Genomic DNA, 25,003 nt, shown 5'->3' with positions numbered 1-25,003 from the left:
CCAATCAATCTTAAGTCCTGAATCTATTCTCAATCCATATTCTACTTCAGATTTCTTGAGGGGGAAAAAAGGTGAATATAAAAATCATTATTTTCAGCAAACCTCTCCCATGAAATAATTTCAGGAAAAAAAGTATAGTTATTGATAAAGAACATCTAAGAAAATGGAGACAATTCCTTAATAGCACTCTTAAGTATTAAATTTGCTTTGGATATAACTGAACTATAGCAGAAGAGAAAACAGCTGAACTCATAGCTAAGAATTTCTTATCAAATATTTTATCACCATCATAACTGAAAGTGCTATGTGTCTGTTAATAGCTACTATTTTCTACCCTACGTATAAATTGTATTTAGTGCACACATTCAAGATAGCAAAACCTCATGCACTGAACACATTAAACAGAACTAGATATTTACTAGGCTATGTCTGTCACTCTAAATAACAGTCTCTAAGGATTAAGCTTTGAATCAATGCTCTATTGATTTTACTATCAATGAATATTATGGCTCACATGACTGGCCATTTTAAGGAAAGATAGCTTCCATTATAGTTCACTTTTTAGAATATATGCTGTTAAAAGATAAATTACTGCTTTCCTGATGAAACATTGAAAATAAATTTCTTAAAGTACACACAGACACTATTTTCATAAGTTATTTAGGAAGAAATACTGTGTTGACACATAAAATTTAAAACATCACTTTATTAGGCTTTTCTGTATTTAAACATATAACACTTAAAATGCTCTGTATTTGGGATTCATACAAACTGTTCTCAACTATTTGTTAAAGTCAGATTAAGAATGTACAAATGTATGTGTTGTAAGATATAAAGAAACAGATCTCTACGATAAAAAATATCGCTAATGCTAAAGATCACAGGGAATTATAATGGAATTTTCTTGGAAATGAAAACATTAATCAATTCCACACATCCAACATATGGCCTAATGTGTGTTTATTTCATTTGATTTTCTTACAATATACATCATGAACATAAAATAATGGTTACATACTCATTAGTGAGTTTCATACTATAATCTGCAATTCATGAAACATATTTAGGCTAATACAAACACTGGAAAACAAATTTAAAATTTTTTTCAAGTTACCAGCAGAAAAATGCATGGAAATTTAAAACGTTACTATTTTTTGAAATATCAAATAGTAAGTATGTAACTAAAATTAAAAATCTGTATATTATGAAAATGAATATTTAAATAATTCTAGCATGTGCCTAAATTATGAATTTTCTGTATTACAAAGCTGGAATTTTTAGTTTAAAACAATAATAACATAATTTCCATTTAGATAACATTTTGAAACTTTGAATAAAAACTACTTGTACAAACATTATAAACAGAAAACATGTCTAAATTAATTGCTCTCATTCTTCTTTGAAAAAAAATATATATGCCAAAAATTGTGGTACACTGCACTTTATTTAGGAAAGGTGCGAAAATAAATTTCCTATTCTCAGACTAATGTTTATTTTGATTCGAACACACCTGTAATCACATTTACAATAACTAGTTAATGAATTTATAAAAGTTTAACATATTAAGGCTGAATAACTATACTTTGCATTTGTAAATAAAACGTTATTTAGTAAACTAAAAACACATTCAACTTATATAAATATAGTAACATGAAACAGACAAAAAATTTTAAAGTTTCACAACTGGGTTAGCAAAAGAAGACTGGTTAAAAATTCATAATACATTTTAAACAAAAGTAGCTATGTTAATATTACTAAAGCGCAATCTAGTATATAAATGTAATGGCTGGTACTCAGTACTTTACCTCCACTAACATTCAGGGCACTCATAAAAATTTGTTGGAACATAGCTGGGCTACTGTTTCCCAAAATAAGTTAGCTAAAGAGTTTAGAGAAGGCTGCTAAGCTAGGCTTTCTTACAATAACCACGAAAACCTGTTATAGGCATGCTTTAATAATGACAGTGATTGGGTCTCAGAAATGCATAATTAGGCAAACCGTTAGGCAAGTTCCTCGTTGTGTGAACATCATGGTGTATTTACATTAACCTATGTGGTACAGTTTCTACACATGTAGGCTACATGGTAGCCTATTGCTTCTAGGTTACAAACCTGTATAGCATGTTGCTGTACTGAATACTGTAGGCAACTATAACACAATGGTAAGTATTTGTATATCTAAACTCAGAAAAGGTACAGTAAAAATACCATATTATAATCTTATGGGACAAGCATTGGGTTTTTTTGTTGCTGTGGTTGTTGTTTTAGAGATGAGGTCTCACTCTCTCGCCCAGGGTGGAGTACAATGGCACGATCATGGCTCACTGCAGCCTTGCAATCCTCCCATCTCAGCCTCCCAAGTAGCTCAAGCAATCCTCCCAACTCAGCCACCCAAGTAGTTGGGACTACAGGCATGCAACACCACACCCTGCTAATTTTTTTATTTTTTGTAGAGATAGGGTCTAGCTATGTTGCCAGGGCTGGTCTCAAACTCCTGGGCTTAAGCCATCCTCCCACCTCAGCCTCCCAAAGTGTTGGGATAACAGGTGTGAGCCACTGCGCTCGGCTAGCATTGTATATGTGGTCCCTCATTGAGTGAAATGTCATTATGCAGTACATGAGTGTGTTTTCAAGCTGTAGTCTATGTTCTTGGGGGAGAAAAAGGCTTAAACATTTATTCACAATTGCACTCCTAGGAATCTAACCAAGAGAAATGAAAACATATGTCCATCTGAAGTTTATGTGAATGTTCACAGAAGCCTTGTTCATCATAGCCCCAAACTGGAAACAACCCACATGTCCATCAACTAGTGAACAGATAAACGTAAGTGGTATATCCATACGATGGAATACTGTTCAGCAAAAGAAAAGAATGAACTACTGGTATATGCTACAATATGGATGAATCTCAAAAACCTTATGTTAATAGAAGCCACATACAAAAAAACTACATATTGCATGATTCCATTTATACGAAATGTCCAGAAAGGACAAATTTATAAATACACTAAATAGATCAGTAATTGCCTGGAGCTGCAGATCAGGGTGAAGAATTACTGCAAATGGGCTAAAGCTTTTTTGAAATGATGTAAATGTTCTAAAACTGGACTGTGGTGATGGTTTGCACAAGCCTGTAAATTTGCTAAAAAGCATGTAACTGTACACTTAAAACAGGTGACTTTTACTGTATGCAAATTATACCCAAATAAGGACATTAAAAAAAATCAAACAAAGCTGACTTTTTCTTTTTCCTCTTTTTTTCTTTTGAGACAGGGTCTTGCTCTGCGGCCCAGGCTGAGCGCAGTGGCGCAATTAGAGCTCTCTGCAACTTCTGCCTCTGGGGTTTAAGCAATCCTCCCACCTCAGCCTCCTGAGTAGCTGGGACTACAGGCATGTGCCACCATGCCAGGCTAACTTTTGTATTTTTTGCAGAGACGAGGTTTCGTCATGTTGCCTAGGCTGGTTTCGAACTCCTGAGTTCAAGGGATCTGCCCTTCTCAGCCTCCCAAAGTGCTAAGATTACAGATGTGAGCCACTGTACCCAGTCAGCGTTTCCTTTTTTCTTTTTCTACAAAAAGTTATTTGGTTTGTTAATTTATCAATTTCACTGCTATTCTCTTTTCCAGCAAAATTCAAATAATGCATCTGATTTCAGAGAAAACACAATTATATAAAAGGGAAATAAATAGGAAACATGTCTGACAATTTCCCAAATTACCAATTCCTGGAAGGTTACACATTTGAAAGTATTATTTAATGAATATTTATAGTAAATAATTGTGATACCAAAAAGTATTTTTTTATATCAATATGTAGATAATCTTCTTTTGAAGATAATGCTGACTGTGCTCTTCTTTTTTTTCCCTAAAGGAATTATAAACATTAAGTAATTGTCTGCAGAGATGTCTGTCTCCTGTGTTTAAATACTCACAGGTCACCTGGCCTCAGGCACAAGCTTTAGAGAAGTGATTCTTAGCTTGATTAGTTAAGACTTTTGCCTCAAGGAAAACCAGCTACCAAAGAGTTACTTGTGCCTCAAGGGGTATAAATACTACAGCTGTTTCTGTAACTGTCACATTCATTTTTTTCTATCAACTCTCTAAAATAAATGAGAGAACTAATCCTAAAGAGATGATGTTATTTATTAATAGATGATTCCATGTTAATGAAGAAACAATTTATATATAAGAAGTGATTTGTTTTGAAAAGATAGAAATAATTTTGGTAACTGAAATAAATTACAAAGTTTACTGACTTAAAATAACAACAAACAAAAAGAAAACACCTCAAGCCAAAGATATTAGAAGACTAAATAAAGCTACCTTTACAGACACATTCTTAAATGTGTGAAACAAAACTAGGGCTCACAGAGAAACTAACTACAAATATGTGCAGAATGACCAAAACTTCTTTCAACACACTTCTTGGACTCTTTCAACACTATGGATTATCTCAAACCAGAGGAATGTCTGCTATGGTATCTGGACCAATGCCAGCCCTTGTTATAAAGCGAAGAACACTTTAAGAGAAGATCTTGAATCCTTGTGCTTTGCAATCTGACAAGCAGAGGTATTCAAATTAAATGGTTAAGATGAGAATCAAGAATGGTAGCTAACATTTTAGGATACAGACTAATTCCAGATAATACATTTGAGGAAAGATTCAGAATGTAACACAGCATAATTTATAGAGTTGTCTAAAGATGTATTACCCCCCTATTGAAGGATACAGATATTTAAGCTGGCTTTTGCCTAAATCTCAAATACCTAGGTGTTGTTTTGCTTTGTTTTTTAAAGGTACTCTTGTACTGTAGAACAACATTTTCAAATTTTGGATTGTGGTCCACTAGTGTCTCATGAAATCAATTTGGTGAACTACAACCAACATTTTAAAAAAATAAATAAATAAAAAACATCAAAAGACTAGTCTAGCCTAGAATAGAAAATGATGTGTTTAACTTGCAATAAGAAGTATTTTGTGAAACTACTGTTTTAGTTGTGTATGTGCATATGTGTTGTGGTATGACTTAAAAAACTTAGAAGGTTGCTGAAATGATGTCTACATTCCATACATTCTGTAGAAGTAGAGGAAAGGGGCCTCTGTGTAATCTCCTCTTAAGTCACTGGCATTATAAACTACTACATAAATATATTGCCACTCTTCTGAAAGGGGCACAGAGAAGTCTTAGTGTGAGGGACTGCCTCCACTCTGAAGTTTAACCCTCAATGCAGAATCGCCGGAGCAGAGTAAAGGAAGGGAAGGAGGCAAAAGAAACAGACACAAGAAGCGAAGTTTTCTTCCACCCCTATCTTCTACAGGCTTACAGAAGCTTATATAATTGGGTTATTCTGAGAGTGAGGAAATATCAAGAAAGAGTACTAACTTGACTATCACTATGGTCTAATTCAAACATTTAAGGAATAGTGGGGGAAAAAGCACCAAGCACCAGGCACAGATAGGAGCTATTACTGACATATGGGAAAGAATGGACATTTATTTGAATTCAAGCAGTATTTGCATTTCCCAGGGCATAAACACTCACGTTAAAAGTCGTATTAAGGAAGCCAGTACTTGCTAACATTATGACTCATAATCCTGAAGCTTGTAAGTATCGAATCAATCTAGTGAATACTTTCAATAAAGTTAACTCTGCTTCAAACACACATTTTTAAAACACTGCATTTCTTGGAAGGAACAAAAATAAAATACTAACATAACAAAATGTTTAAGGAGACTTAATTCTTTATAAACTGTTGCATGAAATGATAACATCTTAATTCAAAAGCAGAAATGAACACTCACCTCTGCCTTCGTTCATCATCCTTTAAAACTTCATAAATGGCCACCAACTAAAATAAAAGCATTACTTTAAAATAAAAATACTCTCAACTATAAAAAATCACGTAGGAGGGTGAAGGCACTACAATACACATGCAGAAAATCCTATGTGCCTATATATACAATAAACAGATGAAATCTCAATTATAAGTAACACTTTACGTTTTGGTAGTACCTTAAGAGGTTAAAAATGCTTGATATCAAAATAAACCTTTGTGACAGTTACAAAAGTAATACTTATCTTAAAATGTGCATTTTAAAAACAAAAGCTGTAATTTAGACAAGAAAATTATGACAATTATGACCCTCCAAGAATTTAGAGATGCTAATACAAAATGGTAAAAATGTATTTTGTAAAAACTTGAAAACATATACACTATATTTTAAACTACTACCTCATTTACAAATGAAAATATTCCATATATAAGTGAATATTTCTACCATCAACATATTAATACATTTGTCACAAAAATATATATAATAGCATATTTCACTTACTTGTCTAAACTGAGTTTCTGCATTTTCATCTTTATTCTTGTCTGGATGTAAAGTTAGTGAAAGCTTACGATATGCTTTTCTGATGTCTGCAGATGATGCATCCTGGAGGTGGTAGGGGGAGGGGAAAATACAAAGCAAACTTTGTCAGAAAAAGAAATTCCTAGAACCTTGTTAAGATCTGAGAAGACAGCCAACCAAGTGCAGGACCCCAGGCAATGTAATTTGAGCAATCAGTCTAACAACGAGGCTATGCAACTAGCCTGACCCACATGACTGAACAATTATTCAATCTAATTTGGCTCTCCTCTTAACTTTTCATTACCATACAGTCATTTAAAGAAGACAGTATTTGGCGAAACTTTTCAAACACTTGCCTTCCTAAAATTAACCAATAAATCTTTTTCAGCAATTAGGAGATCAAAAAGAAACAAATTAAAAATTAATACATCTGTGTGCCTTCAAAGAAACTCTTCATTTATTGGCAAATGTTAAAGCCAATTTCTGAATCCCAGGCTAACCGTATGGTTTCTCTATTGTTATTTATATTGAGTTTATCATCTTAGCAACAACTTACGGAATCTCACTTTCACATGTCAAAAAGCATGCCTATCTGAAGAGAGTTAAATTCGCATTTATCAAAAATTATTATCATTAGAAAGAGTTAAATATACTATACTTATTTACTCAGTGCTTTAAAGGGTATTTTCAATGTTGGCCAGCCTCCTCAGTCTGGTTCATAAAAATAAATTTGCCCAACATTTATGTATTACTAGTATAGTTTAAATATATTTAAAAGGTTACCATGGTTCAGTACTTAGATTAAGTGGATATTAAAATTACATTTTATATAATCCTGTGTGCACAGGTAAAATCAGACAACATCATTTCTACATGGCCAGTATAAAATGCATAATAATAACAAAGAATACACTGTCAAGTAGGGTTTAAAACTTTCCTTGAGACAGTCTGATTCTATCACCCAGGCTGGAGTACACTGGCACAATCTCAGCTCACTGCAACCTCCACTTCCTGGGTCCAAGAGATTCTTGTGCCTCAGTCTCCTGAGTAGCTGGAATTATAGGCATGCGCCACCACACCCAGCTAATTTTTGTATTTTTAGTAGGGACAGGATTTCCCCATGTTGGCCAGGCTGGTCTCGAATTCCTGACCTCAAGTGATCCAACCACCTCGGCCTCCCAAAGTGCTAGCTAGGATTACAGGTGTGAGCCACTGTGCCTGGCTGGAGTTTAAAACTTGATCTGTATTAAACTTAAAGTATATTCAAATAACATACTCGTATTGGGAAAAATGAGAGTAAACTTGCTTATTAAATGTCTCTCATTTGATAGCGGACTGTCATTCCAAAAACTACTAAGAAGTTCAAACGATGAAAACACCAAACCAAACCAACACAAAAAAATCTATATACCTGGGACTAAATATTATCAATAGTTTTTAAATAGAGTTGGAGAGAGACAAAGTGAAGCTATAATTAGTCTGTCAGGCTTGTCTTTACAAACCATTATTTTTATTATCAGTTTTCTGGGGCTTGTTGCTCCAGACTAGTATGTTACCCGGGGTTTGAGTATTTCTGTGACTTGTGGAAGGCTGCGGAGCTATAAAAATTAGTAAAGTACTGCAGGTAACATTGTTGTGATTTTCATTCTAATTTCCTTAATAAAATTGACATGTTCCCTACATAGACTACAGATAACGTGGTAGAAACAAATGATTATTTAATGAAAATTTATGATGAATCCTTTTGTTGAGCAAAGACATCAAGTGTCAACTGAATAACCAATCTCTAATTGGGATTTTAATCTTAGATTTTTTAAAAATTGGGACTATATCATAAATTATTCAACAAGTATATTTCATACAAAATAACAGCTATGTATTTTCTTCTATTACAAAATTAATACATTCTCACTATGGAACATTTCTTACTTAAAAATAAAAACAACTAATAGTAACCTAAGGCATTTCCCTGCTTCCAGTCTTGCCATTCTGATCCCCCAATCCTCCATTTTTCTGCCACCATATGTACCCCAAATGTAAATGTGGTCAGACAGCTCTCCTACTCTAAATCCTTGAGCAGCTACCAGATGCCTTTGTCACCTATGTTTTCCAATTTTTTTAGCCTTATCTCCCACCCTCTTGGCTCATCCTCCTGGTCCCCCAGATTATTACACCTTAGGATACAGTTCACCAACCTCATGTTGTTTTTCACCCAGCTACAGATACAGACAGCTCTCTTCTAAGGAACAGGGCTCTGTTCCTTATACACAAATATTGCCTGACTATTTTCCTCTTGAGAATCTATCCAGTAGTTATTTCACCAATAAATTCTACCTCAAGTAGATACAGGTGAAAAACATGAAGATTTTCTTATCTACAAAGACATGCTCTAGATAAGCTGTACTTCAAACTAGCTTATGTATTCATTTAACATTAGGTATTCAATGAATTCAAACTCAGAAAATATTGCTTCAGAATCAGATCTCTTTATGTTGGCTGTTTAGCTTCAGATTTGGGCTAACTTTCTAATGAGATAGAGTTTTGGGAAGGTAGTGAGAACAACTATTACATTCTTGACCTGATAAACTATACGGAACATGTCCACATAACTACAATGTGAATATGTTCCACTGGAGCTTTAAAGGTAAAGACCGTGGTATGTATTGGCTTGTCTAATACATTTGACATCACATTTCTATTAGAGACCTGAATGTTAGAACATTCATCTCCCATATTCACTGGATTAGATGTTTTATCTCTCTAGCTTGGAGAGAAAATTTTTTGATAGCACGTGAGTGAAATGGCTATCTTTAACTCAGATCTACTGGATTCATCTGTTAGAATTCTCTTCCTTCTAAATGTGCAAGCTAACCATTCATGGTTGGCAAGCTAAACATGAATTATTAACAGTCAGGTGACCTCTATGAAGAAGAAACGTATCTTAACTTTTGAAAAACAAAACAAAACAAAACACTCTGAGGCTGGGTGTGGTGGCTCACGCCTGTAATCCTAACACTTTGGAAGGCTGAGGCAGGCAGATCACTTGAGCCCAAGTGTCTGAGACCAGCCTGAGCAACATGGAAAAACCCCATCAGTGCAAAAAAAGTTTTTAAATTAGTTGGGTGTGGTGGCATGCGCCTGTAATTCCAGCTACTTGGGAGGCTGAGGTGGGCGTGTTACTTGAGCCCAGGAAGTTGAGGCTGCAGTGAGCCATGACTGTACCACTGCACTCCAGCCTGGGTGACACAGTGAAACCCTGTCTCCAAAACAACAACAACAACAAAACCTGAAAATAATGTAAGCTTATCAAAATGGAAACAATGCAATGGCATGTCAGCAAAAAACAGCATGTTAGGGAACTCCAAGTTCGTCCCTCCACAGAAACAGTGAAAATAACCTGACAAAAACTGTCAGAATCAACTTTATTTGATCTCTGAAAACCTGTCAAAATTTACAGCAATTAGGCAAGCACTTAAGAAAAAGATGATTCTCACTAAGGGTCTTAACGATGCCAACCTAAGGCCTTGGTTAGGTTCCTGGTGCCAGAGGGATCAGAGTTTACCTTGTTCTCAAAGATCTGTGGTTGTTTTGTTTTAACCTCTCTGTTGGCTTAAACTGTGTAAAGGGCTTGCTTTTATTTTGCCACACTCAGAACTCTGCCAGGGCAGATAAGCCATCTGTTGTAAACATTTAAAGGCAACTTTGTTTATTTGTTTTTTATTTTTTGTAGAAATAGGGTTTTGCCATGTTGCCCAGGCTGGTCTCAAACTCCTGAGCTCAAGCAATCCACCTGCCTTGGCCTCCCAAAGTGCTGGGATTAGAGGCAAGAGCCACCGTGCCTGGCCTACAGGCAAATGTATTAGCCAGTGCTGAATGGGGTAAGGGGTAGCAATTGAGGCAAACAATGGATATAATAAATTGTTTCTATAAATATAGAAAAAAGCTTGAAAGGATACAAAAATATTTTTATAGAGCTACATATATGTTTGTGTTTTAAGCTAAGCATTATTACAAAAGAGTCAAAAAGATAAAAAATTAAAAAGTTAATCAAGTAGAAATGTTATATAGTAAGCTATGGTTAATTATCAAAAAGCTTGGGGATGTGAGGCAGATCTGGCTGCGACATCTGTCACCCCACTGATCGCCAGGGTTGATTTGGCTGATCTGGCTGGGTAGGCGGGTGTCCCCTTCTTCCCTCACCACTCCATGTGCATCCCTCCTGAAGCTGCATGCTCAGTCCAAAAGGACAACCATCCCTGATAGAGGAGGACCAGTCTTCAGTCAAGGGTATACAAGTAGCTGCGCTCCCCTGCTAGAATCTCCAAACAAGCTCTCAAAAAGCTTGGGCACACAGACTGAAAAGTGACATGTTCCTTGTGAAAAGTGACATGACATCTAGTCTTATGTATTCCTTGGAAACTAGATGGCCATGTGTGTGCCCAGGACAGAGCACATGCTCAGAAACACTTGAGAAGGCCCTAAGTTCTCGCTTCTGGCTGATCTTCAGGCTCTGCACAAGCAGAAACTGAAGATAAGAAAGATGTAAACTGCCCAACTAAGTATTGAAGGCATGGCCCCAAGATATACACAGTCTACTGGCAAACACTGGAAATATATATATATATATATATATATATAACATATATATATTATATATATATAATTTATTTATTTATATTTATATAGTCATACACCACATAACAATGTTCCCATCAACAATGAATCACATATATGATGGTGGTCCCATAAGAATACAATACAATGGAGCTAAAAAATTCCTATCTTCTAGTGACATGTTACCCTTCCTAATGTCACAGTGCGATGTATTACTCATGTGTTTATGGGGAGGCTGGTGTAAACAAGCCTACTGTGCTGCCAGTTGTATAAAAGTATAGTATGTACAACTGTGTATTGTACATAATATTTGATGATAATAAACGACTATGTTACAGGGTTATGTATTTACTATACTATTACGGTTATTTCAGAGGGCAATTTTTAAAAAACTATGTAGAAGAAATAAAGTGTAAAACAGCTTCAAGCAGGTCCTTCAGGAGGTATTCCAGAAGGGGCACTGTTATAAAAGATGACAGTTCCAAGCATGTTACTGACCCTGAAGACCTTCCAATTAAATGACATGTGATATTAATGATCATGACCCTGTGTAGACCTAAGCTCATGTGTATTTGTGTCTTGATTTTTAACAAGAAAGCTTAAAAAGTAAAAAAATCAAATAATTTTAAATATAGAAAAAAGCTTATAAGGATACAAAAATTTTTTATACAGGTATATATGAGTTTGTGTTTTAAGCTAAGTGTTATTACAAAAGAGTCAAAAAGTTAAGTTTATAAAGTAGTAATGTTACATAGTAAGGTATGGTTAATTTATCATTGAAGAGATCACATATTTTTAATAAATTTAGTGTAGTCTAAGTGTACAGTGTTTATACGATGTACAGTAATGTCCTAGGCCTTCACATTCACTTACCACTTACTCAGTGACCCACCCAGAGCAACTTCCACTCCTGCAAGATATATTCATAGTGAATACCCTATACACGTACATTTTTTACCTATTATACTGTATTTTTACTATGTTTAAATATGTTTAGATACACAAATACTTTTGTATTACAATTGCCTACAGTGTTCAGTACAGTAACACGCTATACAGGTTTGTAGCCTAGGAGCAATAGGCTATACCATACAGCCTAGGTTTGCAGTAGGCTATACCATCTGGATTTGTATAAATACACTGCGATATTCACACAAAGACAAAATTGCCAAGTGATGCATTTCTCAGAATGCATCCTTGTCATCAAGTGATGCATGACTATATATTTCTGGCTCCAACTGTTAAGAAAATAACTGCCAAATCATTAGTTGACCAGAGATTCTAAGCTAACTGAACAGAAATTCTAGTGGCCACACACAGCACAGAATATAAACTTTACAAAAGTGTCTACAAAAGTCACTAGACAAACAACACCAACTACAATAAGCAGCAACAAAAACCTCTAAGAAAGTAGAAAATATCACTGCCACATTATATATCTAAAATGTCTAATACTCAATAAAAAATTATGAGGCATGTAAAGAAACAAGAAAGTATGGTCCTCACACAGAGAAAAAAAATTAATAAGAAATTGTACCTGAGGAAGTCCATATATTGCATTTACTAGGCAAAGACTCTAAATCAATTATTTTAAATATGCTTAAAGAGTATGTACAAAGAACTAAAGGAATGTATGAGAATAATGTCTCATATAATTGAGAATATCAACAAAAATAAACTTTAAAAAAACAAAATAGAAATTCTGGACTAGCAAAATACAATAATTGAAATGAAAATTTTACTAGTTGGGGCTCAACAGCAGGCTTGAGTAGGCAGAAGAAAGAATCAATGAACACTTAGATCAACAGAGATTACCTGATCTGGGGAGCAGAAAGGAAAAAAAATGAATAAAATGAGCAAAGCCTAAGAGACCTGTGGAACACTATTAAAAGTACCAACAAACACATAAGGGACCTCCAAGAGGGGAGAAGACAGAGAAAAGGAGACAGAAAACATATTTAAAGAAAAAATGACATCTAACTTCAAAAACTGATAAAAGACATACACCTATATATCTAAGAATCTCAACAAACCCGAAGTAGAAGAAAACTAAAGAGATCCATACCTAGAAACATCATAATCAAACTGTTAAAAGAAAGAGTCCCAAAAGCAGCAACAGAAGCAACTTATCATGTATAAGGGATCCCCAATAATGTTAACAGCTAATTTCTCATCAGAGATTATAGAAGCTAGACGGTAGTAAAGTAACAGGAAAAAAAAAATCTATCAACCAAGAAGTCTATATCCAACAAAACTATCCCTCAAAAACAAAAGAAATTATGATATCCCAGTTAAAAAACTAGAATTCATTGCTAGTAGATATGCTTTATAAGAAATGCTATAAGGAGTCCTTCAAGCTGAAAGAAAAAAAAAAAGTAATTCAAATCAGCACAAAGAAATAAAAAACACTGATAAAGATAATGCTGTGGTCTGAATGTTTGCATCCCTCCAAAACTCATGTGTTGAAATCTAATACTCCATGTGATGGCATTAAGAGGTGGGGCCTCTAAGAAGTGATTAGGTCAAACGGGATTAGTGCCCTTGTAAAAGATGTCCCATAGACCTGTGCCTTTTTTGCCCTTCTGCCCTGGGAGGACACACAGAAGGGACTATCTAAGAGGAACGGGCCCTCACCAGACAGTGAATATGTTGGTACCTTGATCTCGGACTTCCCAGCCTTTAGAACTGTGAGCAACAAATTTCTGTTGTTTATAAATTACCCAGCATAAAGCATACTGTTATAGTAGCACAGACTAAAACAGTTAACTACATAGATAAATATAAAAGTCATTATTAATGCATTTTGGTTAGTAACTTCAATTTTACTCTATATGATTTAAAAGACAGTTACATAAAGCAGTAACTACAAATATGTCATAAACAATATAAATCTATGTCTATGGCAGACATTATATACATAAAAATGTAATCTGTGACAATAAACAACATAAGGAATAGGGAATAGTGCTTGTTATACAAGCAACATTTTTTATTTTCTTTTTTCAAATTAATTTTTAATTTTTCCTTTCTGCATCTAACATTCTAACAAAAATTTTTACACGATTGACACTAAATTGGTATTAATCCAAACTGGATTGCTATAAATTAAGATGTTAATTGTAATTCCCATGGCAAAAACTAAGAATATAAAGATCTACAGTAAAAGAAATGAAAAGTGAATAAAATAGCTTTATTTTATTTATTTATTTTCTAGGAAAAAAAACTGAATACAAAAAAAGGCAGTAATGGAGGAACTGGAGAACAAAGAAGACATATAATATATAGAAAACAAATAGCAAAATAGCAAAAGTAAGTCGCTCCTTGTCTGTAATTACCTTAAAATTAAATGAGTTAAATTCTCCAATTAAAATGCAGATATTGGCAGAATGAATTCAAAACAAACATGACTCATCACAGCAAGTCCTCACTTACGGTCATTGATAAGGTTCTTAGATACTGCAACTTTAAGTAAAATGACATACAATGAAAACAATTTTTTTCTTCATGCTATAATGAAACAACATTGAAGGAAATGATGCTATTTAAAGACTTACTGCAAGTGGCAGTTTCTAAGACTCTACTGTTGATGGCCAAGAGGATTTACTGTACATGGTGTCTATAAGAGACTCACTTTAGAACCAAAATACAAATAGGTCAAAAGTAAATGGATGAAAAAAGATATTCCTTGCAAACAGTAATTAAAAGAGAGCTGGGTGGCTATACCAATATTAGGAAAATCAATTTTAACACAAAAATTGTTACAAAAGACAAAGGACATTATTTAATGACAAAAAGGTCAATCCATCAAGAAGATGTAACAATATAAATAACATAAACACGCACCTAACAGAGCCCCAACATAAATGAAGTAAAGATTTAACAGAACTGAAAGGAGAAATAGACAATTCTACAGAAATGGAAACTGCAATATTCCACTTTTAATAATGACTGGAACAATCAGGAAGAACAGTAAGAAAACAGAAGACTTGAACAATAGTGTAAACCAACTAGACACATCTCACAGACATCTATAGAACATTCCACCCAAAAAGAGAATATACATTTTTCTGAAGTGTATATGGAACATTAGCCAAGATATACTGTATTTTAGGCTATTAAATAGGTCTCAATATATTTAAAAAGACTGAAATCATACCATGTACCTTCTCCAACCGTAACGAAATAAAATCAGAAATCAATGACAAAAGGAAATTTGAAAAATTCACATGAATGTGGAAATTAAACAACACATTTTTTTTTTTTTTGAGAGGGAGTCTCGCGCTGTCACCCAGGCTGGAGTGCTGTGGCCAGATCTCAGCTCACTGCAAGCTCCGCCTCCCGGGTTCACGCTATTCTCCTGCCTCAGCCTCCTGAGTAGCTGGGACTACAGGCGCCCGCCACCTCACCCGGCTATTTTTTTGTATTTTTTAGTAGAGACGGGGTTTCACTGTGTTAGCCAGGATGGTCTCGATCTCCTGACCTCGTGATCCGCCCGTCTCGGCCTCCCAAAGTGCTGGGATTACAGGCTTGAGCCACCGCGCCCGGCCTTAAACAACACATTTTTAAACAATTAATCAAAAAGGAAATTAGAAAATACTGTGATATGAATGAATGTGCCATTATGTTGTCTCTAAATGACTGTGAATGTGTTAGAAGACCATCCTCAGTAGCAGGAGAGAAGCCTATGCTCTTTTTAAAAGAATAAAACTGAAAAGCTCTTTCTTCCTTTATGTTTAGAATGTTTGAGACTAAAATAGGAAAGGCCGTAAAATATAAGGGTTTTATTAGTTGTTAGATATTTCTGTTTGGATTCATTCCTTCTGGAAGATTTTAATTCATTAATGTTAATAGTTAATCGTAACTATTTTTTCTAATTAAAACCAACTGAGGATTAAGCAAGAATAAAATTAAATCACGATATTTAATTTTTAAAGTAAAAAAATCACAGGAGAAGGATATGAATGAAAATGAAAACATACCATGCCAAAACATAGGATGTGGTAAAAGCAGTGCTCAGAAGAAAATTTAGAGTTATAAACACACGTGAAAAAAAAAGAAGAAGAAGAAGAAAAATCTCAACCTAACTTTCTACCTTCCATGGTCACTATCCTAAGTTTTGCTGCGTAACAGCACTGAAAAATCTGCCTTAGGTGACTCAAGGGAAACTTATTATTTTACTTTTTATCAGGGATTGGCAAACTGTTTCTGTAAACGGACAGATAGTAAATATTTTAGGCTCTGTGGGTCAAACAGTCTTCATTACAACTATTAAATCCTGCCATTGTAGTAAGAAAGCAGCCACAGACAATACATAAATAAATGGGTATGGTGGTGTTCCAATAAAACTTTATTACAAAATCAGGTAGTGGCTGCTTTTGGCCCAAGTACTGTAGTTTGCTGACCCTGATTTTAATCAATGGATTGACAATAATCTAAAACTCATTCTATTTATACAGTGTCTCCACAAATGTGATACCCACATTTTTAGGTGTGCCAAGTAGTAGAAAAATACTTGGCTAGTTAACCAAAACCAAAACCAAAAGATCTTATCCAGGATCTGACCAAAGGAAACTCCGTTTTTCTGTTTGTTTGTTTTGTTTGAGACGGAGTCTCACTCTGTTGCCAGGCTGGAGTGCAGTGGTGTGACCTCGGCTCACTGCAACCTCTGCCTCCCAGATTCAAGAGATTCTCCTGCCTCAGCCTCCCCAGTAGCTGGGACGACAGGCACACACCACCACACTCAGCTAATTTTTGTATTTTTAGTAGAGACAGGGTTTCACCATGTTGGCCAGGATGGTCTCGATCTCTTGACCTTGTGATCCGCCTGCCTCGGCCTCCTAAAGTGCAGGGATTACAGGTGTGAGCCACTGCTCTCGGCCCGCTCAAAGTAAACTCTTCTTAATGAAACTTCTACTCCCTTGAAAAAGACTCAGGAGTATTAAATTGAAGGGAAGATCATCTATTTGGCTATCAGATTCACTGAGGAAGGAAGACAACATTCATCCAAATTATATTTAGGAACTTCAAACTCTAATTGACACCTGGGACCCTTAATTTGTACAGTGTTATTAATCAAGACCAACTGCCTCAAAGTTAATACAGTCAATGCACTGCATGACATTTTGGTCAATGATGGCCTGCATATATGATAGTGGTTCCTGTAAAATTATAATGGAGCTGACCTATATAGGAGTACCATTTTAAATCTTTTTACTATACTTTTACTATACCATTTCTATGTTTAGATACATAAATACCATTGTGTTACAAATGCCTGCAGTATTTAGTAACATGTTGTACAAGTCTGTAGCCTAGGAACAATAGTCTATACCATGTTGCCTAGGTTTATGGTAGGCTATACCATCTAGTTTTGTAAAAGTGCACTCTATGATGCTGGAACAACGACAAAATTGCCTAACGATGCATTTCTCAAAATGCATCCCCATCATTAAGCAATGCTTGACTGTAATTCCATGTCATCTTTCTCACTGGGTCTTTGGGTCATTTTCGTATCTGATTTATCGATTAAAAGCTCAAGCTAAACTCTTACTAATGACTTTGCCCTCTTTACTCTGACCTTCACATGTAAATTTAGCAGTCAACACAGCTTTCTCACCCCATGCCAAACCTCTCAAAAAAAAAAAAGCAACAAAAAAACCAAAACAAACATATGTGTCTGTACACAACTGCAGTCATCACTAGAAGAACTAAATAATAGGGACATGTAAAGGAAGTTGTCTCTGGTGAGTGGATCAGAAGGATAAGGCAGGAAACTTGGATTCATCGCAGTATCTTCAGGATTATAAGATTTTACACCAGATGCATATAAAATTTAAAATAAATTGAAAAAAGAAAATGCTTTAGAAATAAGTTTCAAAATAAAAACTATTTTTCATGGCAAAAATAATAAATACAATAATATAGTTTATTTCATTATAAATTTTAAGTCTGGGCTTCTATGGCCAATATCCTACAAAAGAAGTAGGGGGAGGCTTTGGGTTTCTCCATAATAGATCACTGTTAAAGTCAACCTTCTTTGGAGAGATGTATTAAAATTTATGTAAGATTATAACTTTAACTGACTTCCTTAGCCTTAAACTATATACAGTAACCAGTGATAGGTTAATCTATACGAAATCCTGGCTACTGATAAAGAACATGTATTATTCTTTGAGAGTCAAGGTCAATAAGAATGATTTCTTGACAAATAAGAAAACAATTTCGAGCACAGTAGAAGAATGTATTCTGCTCCTTTATTTTAGGAATACATTCTGTCCCCTATTTTAAACTAGTATCTAAATAAATTGAGATTAATAACACATTTATTTGAGTTGGATACACCTCTGTCCTCTCCATAAGATTAAAAAGGTAAGCGTTCTCCAAAATATAGATAAACAAAAGACGGCCGCTTCAAGAGACAGCTGCTTCTGATATCTAATTACTGGGGGAATTAAGTTGGCAGGAACATCAGACCAACTATTCACAAAACAAAATAATCATTTCTATAATCTGGTAACTAGATCTTAGACTAAATCTTGCCACTGATTTATCTTGAAAAGGAGGTCCCTTTAACAAGTCAATAGCTGGGGGAGAAAGAGAGGGAGGAGAGACAGTTTTATAATAAAGAGATTTAAGAAACAGAACAAATGTATGTAACTTGTTTGGCCCCTGATTCAAATTAAACCAGAGTAAAAAGGCAGTTTTGGGACAACTAGGAACATCTGAATAAAGACTGCTACTAGATGCTATTAAGGAATTATTCATTATATTGGATGGGATAATAGTATCCTGGGTATTTAGTATCTCTTTATCTAAAGAGATGCAGAGTGAAGCACTCAGGAATAAAATGTCGTAATGTCTGATATTCATTTTAAAATACTTCAGAAAAAAAGGATAATATAGGAAAATGATAATTATCAAATGAGTGATGATTAAATATAGAATTCATTAAACTATTCTCTCTACTACTGTTTATAAGTTTTTCATAATTAAAAAAAGCATAGTGAACAATAAATACAAAAGTATGATTGGTATATGTAATATACATATCTGTAAGTGTTCTTAAAACAGAAGAAATATGCCATAAGAGACAACCTAATAGTGGCCTAGAATTTTCAAAAAAGAAAAAAATAAGAGGAAGTCAACCAAGAAGGGTAAGTGGTAAAGTAAAAGCTGTTATTTGATTTTATTAGTAGAAAAGTATAGGTTTTATTATCATCTTTAAGGATGAGAAGGTAACCACTATGTAACAGAAAAGCATATAAAAATTTCCAAATTAATAGAAAGAAATTTTACTAAGCCAACAAAAGAAAACTTAAAAAAGTATAACAAATACTACAGACAAGAGAGGAAAAACAAAATTAAGCATTTGTTTCTCATTAACACATACAAACATATACTGAGTTCCCTTATCAAAATACAACTGATCAACTAACTTTGAAACAAAACCGAAAAGGCAGAAAACGGAGATGAAGAAAAACAGACGCAAACAAAAGAAAAGCAATAGTGTTGATATTAATAGTGGAAAATGGGAATTCAGGGTCAAAAGCAAGTAATAAGACAAAGAGTGGTAATAAGTAATGATAAAAGGTCTAATCCATTGAAAAGTTAAAACAGTCATAAACCTTTATTTTCTAAACACTCCAAATTCATTCACATAACAGCAAAACTCCTAAATATAAAAACTTGATAAAAACAATCACAGCAGAATATTTTAATATACCTCTACCAGAGTACGACATAGTAAACAAAAAATAAGCAAAATTATACAGAATTTGAATAATTTTTAAAACACTTTGAGATGTTTATGTTTACAAATATAAGATATATAAGATAAATATAAGTGGCCGGGCACGGTGGCTCACACCTGTAATCCCAGCACTTTGGGAGGCTGAGGTGGGCGGATCACGAGGTCAGGAGATCGAGACCATCCTGGCTAAAAGAGTGAAACCCCGTCTCTACTAAAAATACAAAAAATTAGCCGGGCGTGGCAGCATGCGCCTGTAGTCCCAGCTACTCGGGAGGCTGAGGCAGGAGAATGGTGTGAACCCGGGAGGTGGAGCTTGTAGTGAGCCGAGATGGCGCCACCTGCACTCCAGCCTGGGTGACAGAGCGAGACTCCGTCTCAAAAAATAAAATAAAATAAAATAAAGATAAATATAAGCATACAAATATAAATATTGCCAGCAGTTAATACCAAGCCTATATTCACGGTTCATTAGAAAAATGAGTAATAAGTCTGGTCACAAAGGAAGCCTTAATTCTAAAACTTAGAGATAGTACAGACTACATTTAAAAATAATAATCAAATAAAATAACCATCAGAGACCAAGATGATTTTTAAAAACCCCAGCAACTTACAAGTTAAAAAAAATTTTTTTTTTCAAGACAGAAATAAAAGTTTAAATTACAAATAGCCTAGAAATTAATGAAAGGGAAAATATTTTACATCAAAATCTATGAGAAATGAAATTCTACACAGAGGAAAATTTATGCAGCTTTATATGCTATTATTAACAAGACAAACTAAAAATGAATGAACCAAGTGCCCAGGCCAAGAAAGCAGAAAAAGAACAATTAAAATACACCAAAACAAAGTAGGAAGAAGAAACAGGTAAACATAATTGCAGAAATTAATAAAACAGAAAAGGGAAAAAAGCTAGTTCTTTTGAAATGCAAGCAAAATAGATTAATTCCCTAGCAAACATAATTAAAATAAATATACCAAACAGAGCTGCCTCAACAGCTACTTAAACCTCAGCTTTCTTATCTGGAAAATGGTCACATATTTGCTTTACCTTCCTTCCTTCCCTCTTCTTCTGCCTACCGTACCTTCCAATAGCAATGTCAAATGAGCTCATCTGAAAGCTCAGCCCAGTTGGTTCTAAATGTGACATAGGGAACATTACAATCTGTCATTCACCTAATACTGTTGTGTATTTATTTCCTTTCAGACACAGACTGATCCCTAATCCCAGAGCTCCAGTTGCCTTTACAGGGCTTTTTTCTGCTGTGGTTCCTGCCAGACAATCTTGTTCTTGGCTGTCTCCTTTCCAAACACAATAGCCCTATCCTTGAAAGTCAACCCAGAGCATAGTTCCCCTGCCCACAGCAGGATCTCTTAAACACTTCAGTGACTGCTATTGCTAAACTGACTAGTCCAATTTCCCAATGTTATGTTTCTACCCTGTATGTAGTCAGGAAAGTGAGAAAGATGACTGCGGTCAACTGCAAATGTTGGTTTCAAATCCATGCCACGCCAGCAAAAAAAAAAAAAAAAAAAAAAAAGGATAGGCACCCATGTCTGTAAAGGGAAAAGCAAAAGCAGCAGAAGCATGGCCTCTATCTCATTTCCACCTTCTAAAACATACACGAGTACATCTCATGGGCCAAATCTACCTTATATTCAGAATACTTGCTGCAAGTGGATCTGGGAAACATAGCTTTCAACACTAGGCAAAATAGGAAAGGACACTGGCATGGAAAAATAAATGTTGAAACCAATCCATTGTTTTCATTACATAAAGTTTTTTTTTTTCATATTATCCTCCAATTTTAATAAGCAAATTTTTACAGCATGTAAAAACACTGATAAATTCTCAAAATAAAACTGCAAACCAGTAAATGTAATAGAATGATACTGGATGCTTTTCTTTATATCTCTGAAATTAATTCACCTTTTAAGGATGTATCCTTATCTCCATATAAATAGACATGTAATATTCCATTCCATATTTACTTTCTCTTCAAAGATTGTCAGGGAAATTTTCTAAGTTTTTCATAGTATGGTTTGTAAATCCCTTGAAGACAGACCAACTCTTTCCATTTTATATATTGTTTTAAGTTCCCACTGCAGCTGCAGTGGCTAACTGATCATGGCAGTTTCCTGGTCCCAGTGACTTCCTGATTGTAGCAATCACAGCATGGCACAGGTAAGAGAGATTAGATAAGTCTAGGAAAATCACAGGGGAGAGAGAATTAAAATACTGTGGAAGAGGGGAAGTTAATTTGTCTTGGATAATCTGCAAAGGAGACAGAATCAAGAGTCTGTTAAAAAAAAAAAAAAGTCAAATCATGTTGTGCACCTTAATATATACTATTTTTGTCAATTATACCTCAATAAAACTGGAAAATAAAAATAAACAGGAAAGAGAAAAAATGTTATGAGAACTTTTGATGAATTAGATTGGGAGTAAGGCTGTATATGATAGATAACTTGTGGGTATCAGACTTGCATAAGCAAGGATACTGATAACATCTGCAGAAATAGGAAAACACTGGAAGAACATCTGTAGGCTAGAGAAGACAATTAGCTTGTCAAGTAGGAGGTGTTTTTGAAATAGTCAAGTGGAACTGCCAGTTTAGCATCTGGTTACATAGGTCTGAAACTCAAAGTAGTAGTTTGTATTAGACATATATAAATGTAGAAGCCATTGGTATATGAAGAAAAGTCAAATAGGTATGAAAGAGATTGCTTAAAGAAAAACAGAAGAGTGGTAATACATGAAGGCTTAAATGAGCTTTGAAGAATGTCAGCATTGTCAGTACTGCTGATGTCAGGTATAATGAACACTAAAAGTTATCAACTGGACGAGCTATTATGAAAATCCCTGGTAACCTTGGAAACAGCTGTTTTGTTAGAGTAATGGGTACAGATACCTAAGAAGAGTGGTGTAAAATGAAGGTAAATTTTCAAGAAATTTGGCTGTTGAATGGAAAAAGATATGTGGCTGGGAGAGAATTTCTTGTCTTTTTAAAGAAACATATCTACATAAATACTTATGATAAAGATGTAATTGAGAGAGGACTTTAAATATAGGTGACAGATAGCAGCACTGACAGTATGTTTCCAGAGCAGGAAGGGGTATAGTAAGGGACAGAATCCAAAATATGGGAGACAAGGTGGCATTCAAAGAGGGGACACCATTAGCAGGAAGAAGGAGAGGATACATGTAGGTCTAAGTCTGTGGGTTGGTTGTAAGATGAAAGTATTTGAGTATAAATAGTATAGATTCTGGCCATATATAAAATGTCACGGCCAATAAAAGTTGAGAGGGGAATTCTTTGAATTAACAGGCATGAGGGTGCAAGTTGATAGTAAGAGAGATCTTTTACATCCTTCATCAGAGGTGTCTGAAAGGTCGCAGTAAGAGAAAAATGGACATGTAGATGACATGGAGATAGGACTGGTAAGATAAGTCTGTACAATTTTGCCCAGCTGTTCTTTAAAAGAAGATCTATAGTGATTAATTCTACATTTAACTTAACCCTTTCTCTCCAAATTAGTGTTTCTTCATATTTCCAACTTTATACAAAATAACTGATAATTTAGTAATTTGAGAAGTGATAAATGCAAAATCAAAATCATACTAATCGCTGAATAAAATAATTCAAATTCCTTTCTTTTCCTCTTTTTATTTTTGCTCTGTCACCCAGGCTGGAGTGCAGTGGTGCAATCTCAGCTCACTGCAATCTCCATCTCCCGGGTTCAAGCGATTCTCCTTCCTCAGCCTCTTGAGTAGATAGGACTACAGGTACGTGCCATCACACCTGGCTAATTTTTTGTATTTTTAGTAGAGATAGGGTTTCATTGTGTTAGCCAGGATGGTCTCAATCTCCTGACCTCGTGATCTGCCTGTCTCTGCCTCCCAAAGTGCTGATACACATGGAAATATTTTATAATCTATACATTTTATATCCAAACAGCCATTAAATATATTAAAAGTACTCAATTTCCATAATTACAGAAAAAAAGCAAATTAAAGTCAAAGTGAGATACCACTACATACCTACCAGAATGGCCAAAATAAAAATGTATCTTTATAGATATTTTATTTTTATAAAAAAGATAATTAGTCCCAAACGTGAAGGCTGTGGAGCAACCACAACACCAACGCACTGCTGGAAGGAGGATAAACTACTATAACCATTTGAAAATGGTTTGGCAGTATCTACTAAAGCTGAACATACACAAACCCAGCAATGATACAGTAATTTCATTCCCAAGTATATATGCAACAGAAAAGGACATATAAACTCATTAAAAGATATGTACAAGGATGTTCACAGAAACATTGTTCATAACAGTCCCAAATTAGAAACAACCTAAATATCCATCAAAAGTAGAATCTATCAATAAAATGGGATCCTGCTATGGTTTGAATGTGTCCCCCTGAAAGCATGTGTTGGAAACTTAATCCCCAAGCCAACAATGTTGGGAGGAGTGACCTAATGGGAGGTGTTTAGGTCATGAGGGCTCCCCCTCATGAATGGATTAATGGCATAAAAGGACTTGAGGTTGCCAGTTCCATCTCTTGCTCTCTCTCATGCCATGGGATGATGCAGCATGAAGGCCCTCACCAGATGCTGTCACCTTGATATTGGACTTTCCAGCTCCAGAACTGTGAGAAAGAAGTGTATTTTCTTCACAAAGTATCCAGTCTGTCGTATTCTGTCACAGTGAAACAAACTTTCATGTGCATGATGTGCAAAATGTCACGTTGATGTCATGTGCAAAATGTCCTGTGCATGACATTGAGAAGCAGAAGCCAATTTAAGAAGCAAATTAGCAAGTAATTTAAAAAATCAGTATCAGAATACACATAGCTGACCCTTGAACACCAGGAGTTTGATCTGTGAGGGTCCACTTATATTCAGATTTTTTTCAATAAAAGTTATACAAGCATGCCTGCCTCTCCTGACTCCTCTTTCACTTCCTCCACCTCTTCTGCCTCTGCCATCCTTGAGGCAGCAACACTAGCCCGTCCTCTCAGCCTACTCAATGAGAAGATGCAAAGATGAAGACCTTTATGATGATTCACTTCCACTTAATGAATAGTAAGTATATTTTCTCCTATGATTTTCTTAATAACATTTTCTTTATTGTAAGAATACAGTATATGATACATATAACGTGTAATTGTTTGTTGGTGGTAGGCTACTAGTAGTTACGTTTTGGCAGAGACAAAAACTATTCATGGATTTTCCACTGTGCTGGAGGATCGGCACCCCTAACCCCTCTGTTGTTCAAGAGTCAG

The 25,003-nt window shown here is 34.9% G+C and overlaps 1 protein-coding gene across 1 annotated transcript in view; it reads right to left on the bottom strand.

Moving 5' to 3' along the window:
- The window catches only part of LOC105480046 (DnaJ heat shock protein family (Hsp40) member C1), a 242,969-nt gene that overhangs the window by 159,803 nt on the left and 58,163 nt on the right, over positions 1-25,003 (bottom strand). Inside the window, exons 3-4 of the mRNA XM_011738488.3 lie at positions 6,336-6,437; positions 5,802-5,848 (exon numbers count right to left, since the gene is read on the bottom strand). Coding sequence (XP_011736790.1) covers positions 5,802-5,848; positions 6,336-6,437 — 149 coding nt within the window. The remainder of the gene's footprint in view (positions 1-5,801; positions 5,849-6,335; positions 6,438-25,003) is intronic.

This window comes from Macaca nemestrina, chromosome 9 (assembly GCF_043159975.1).
Source record: "Macaca nemestrina isolate mMacNem1 chromosome 9, mMacNem.hap1, whole genome shotgun sequence".
Taxonomy (NCBI): domain Eukaryota; kingdom Metazoa; phylum Chordata; class Mammalia; order Primates; family Cercopithecidae; genus Macaca; species Macaca nemestrina.
This window is presented reverse-complemented; position numbering and strand designations above follow the sequence as displayed.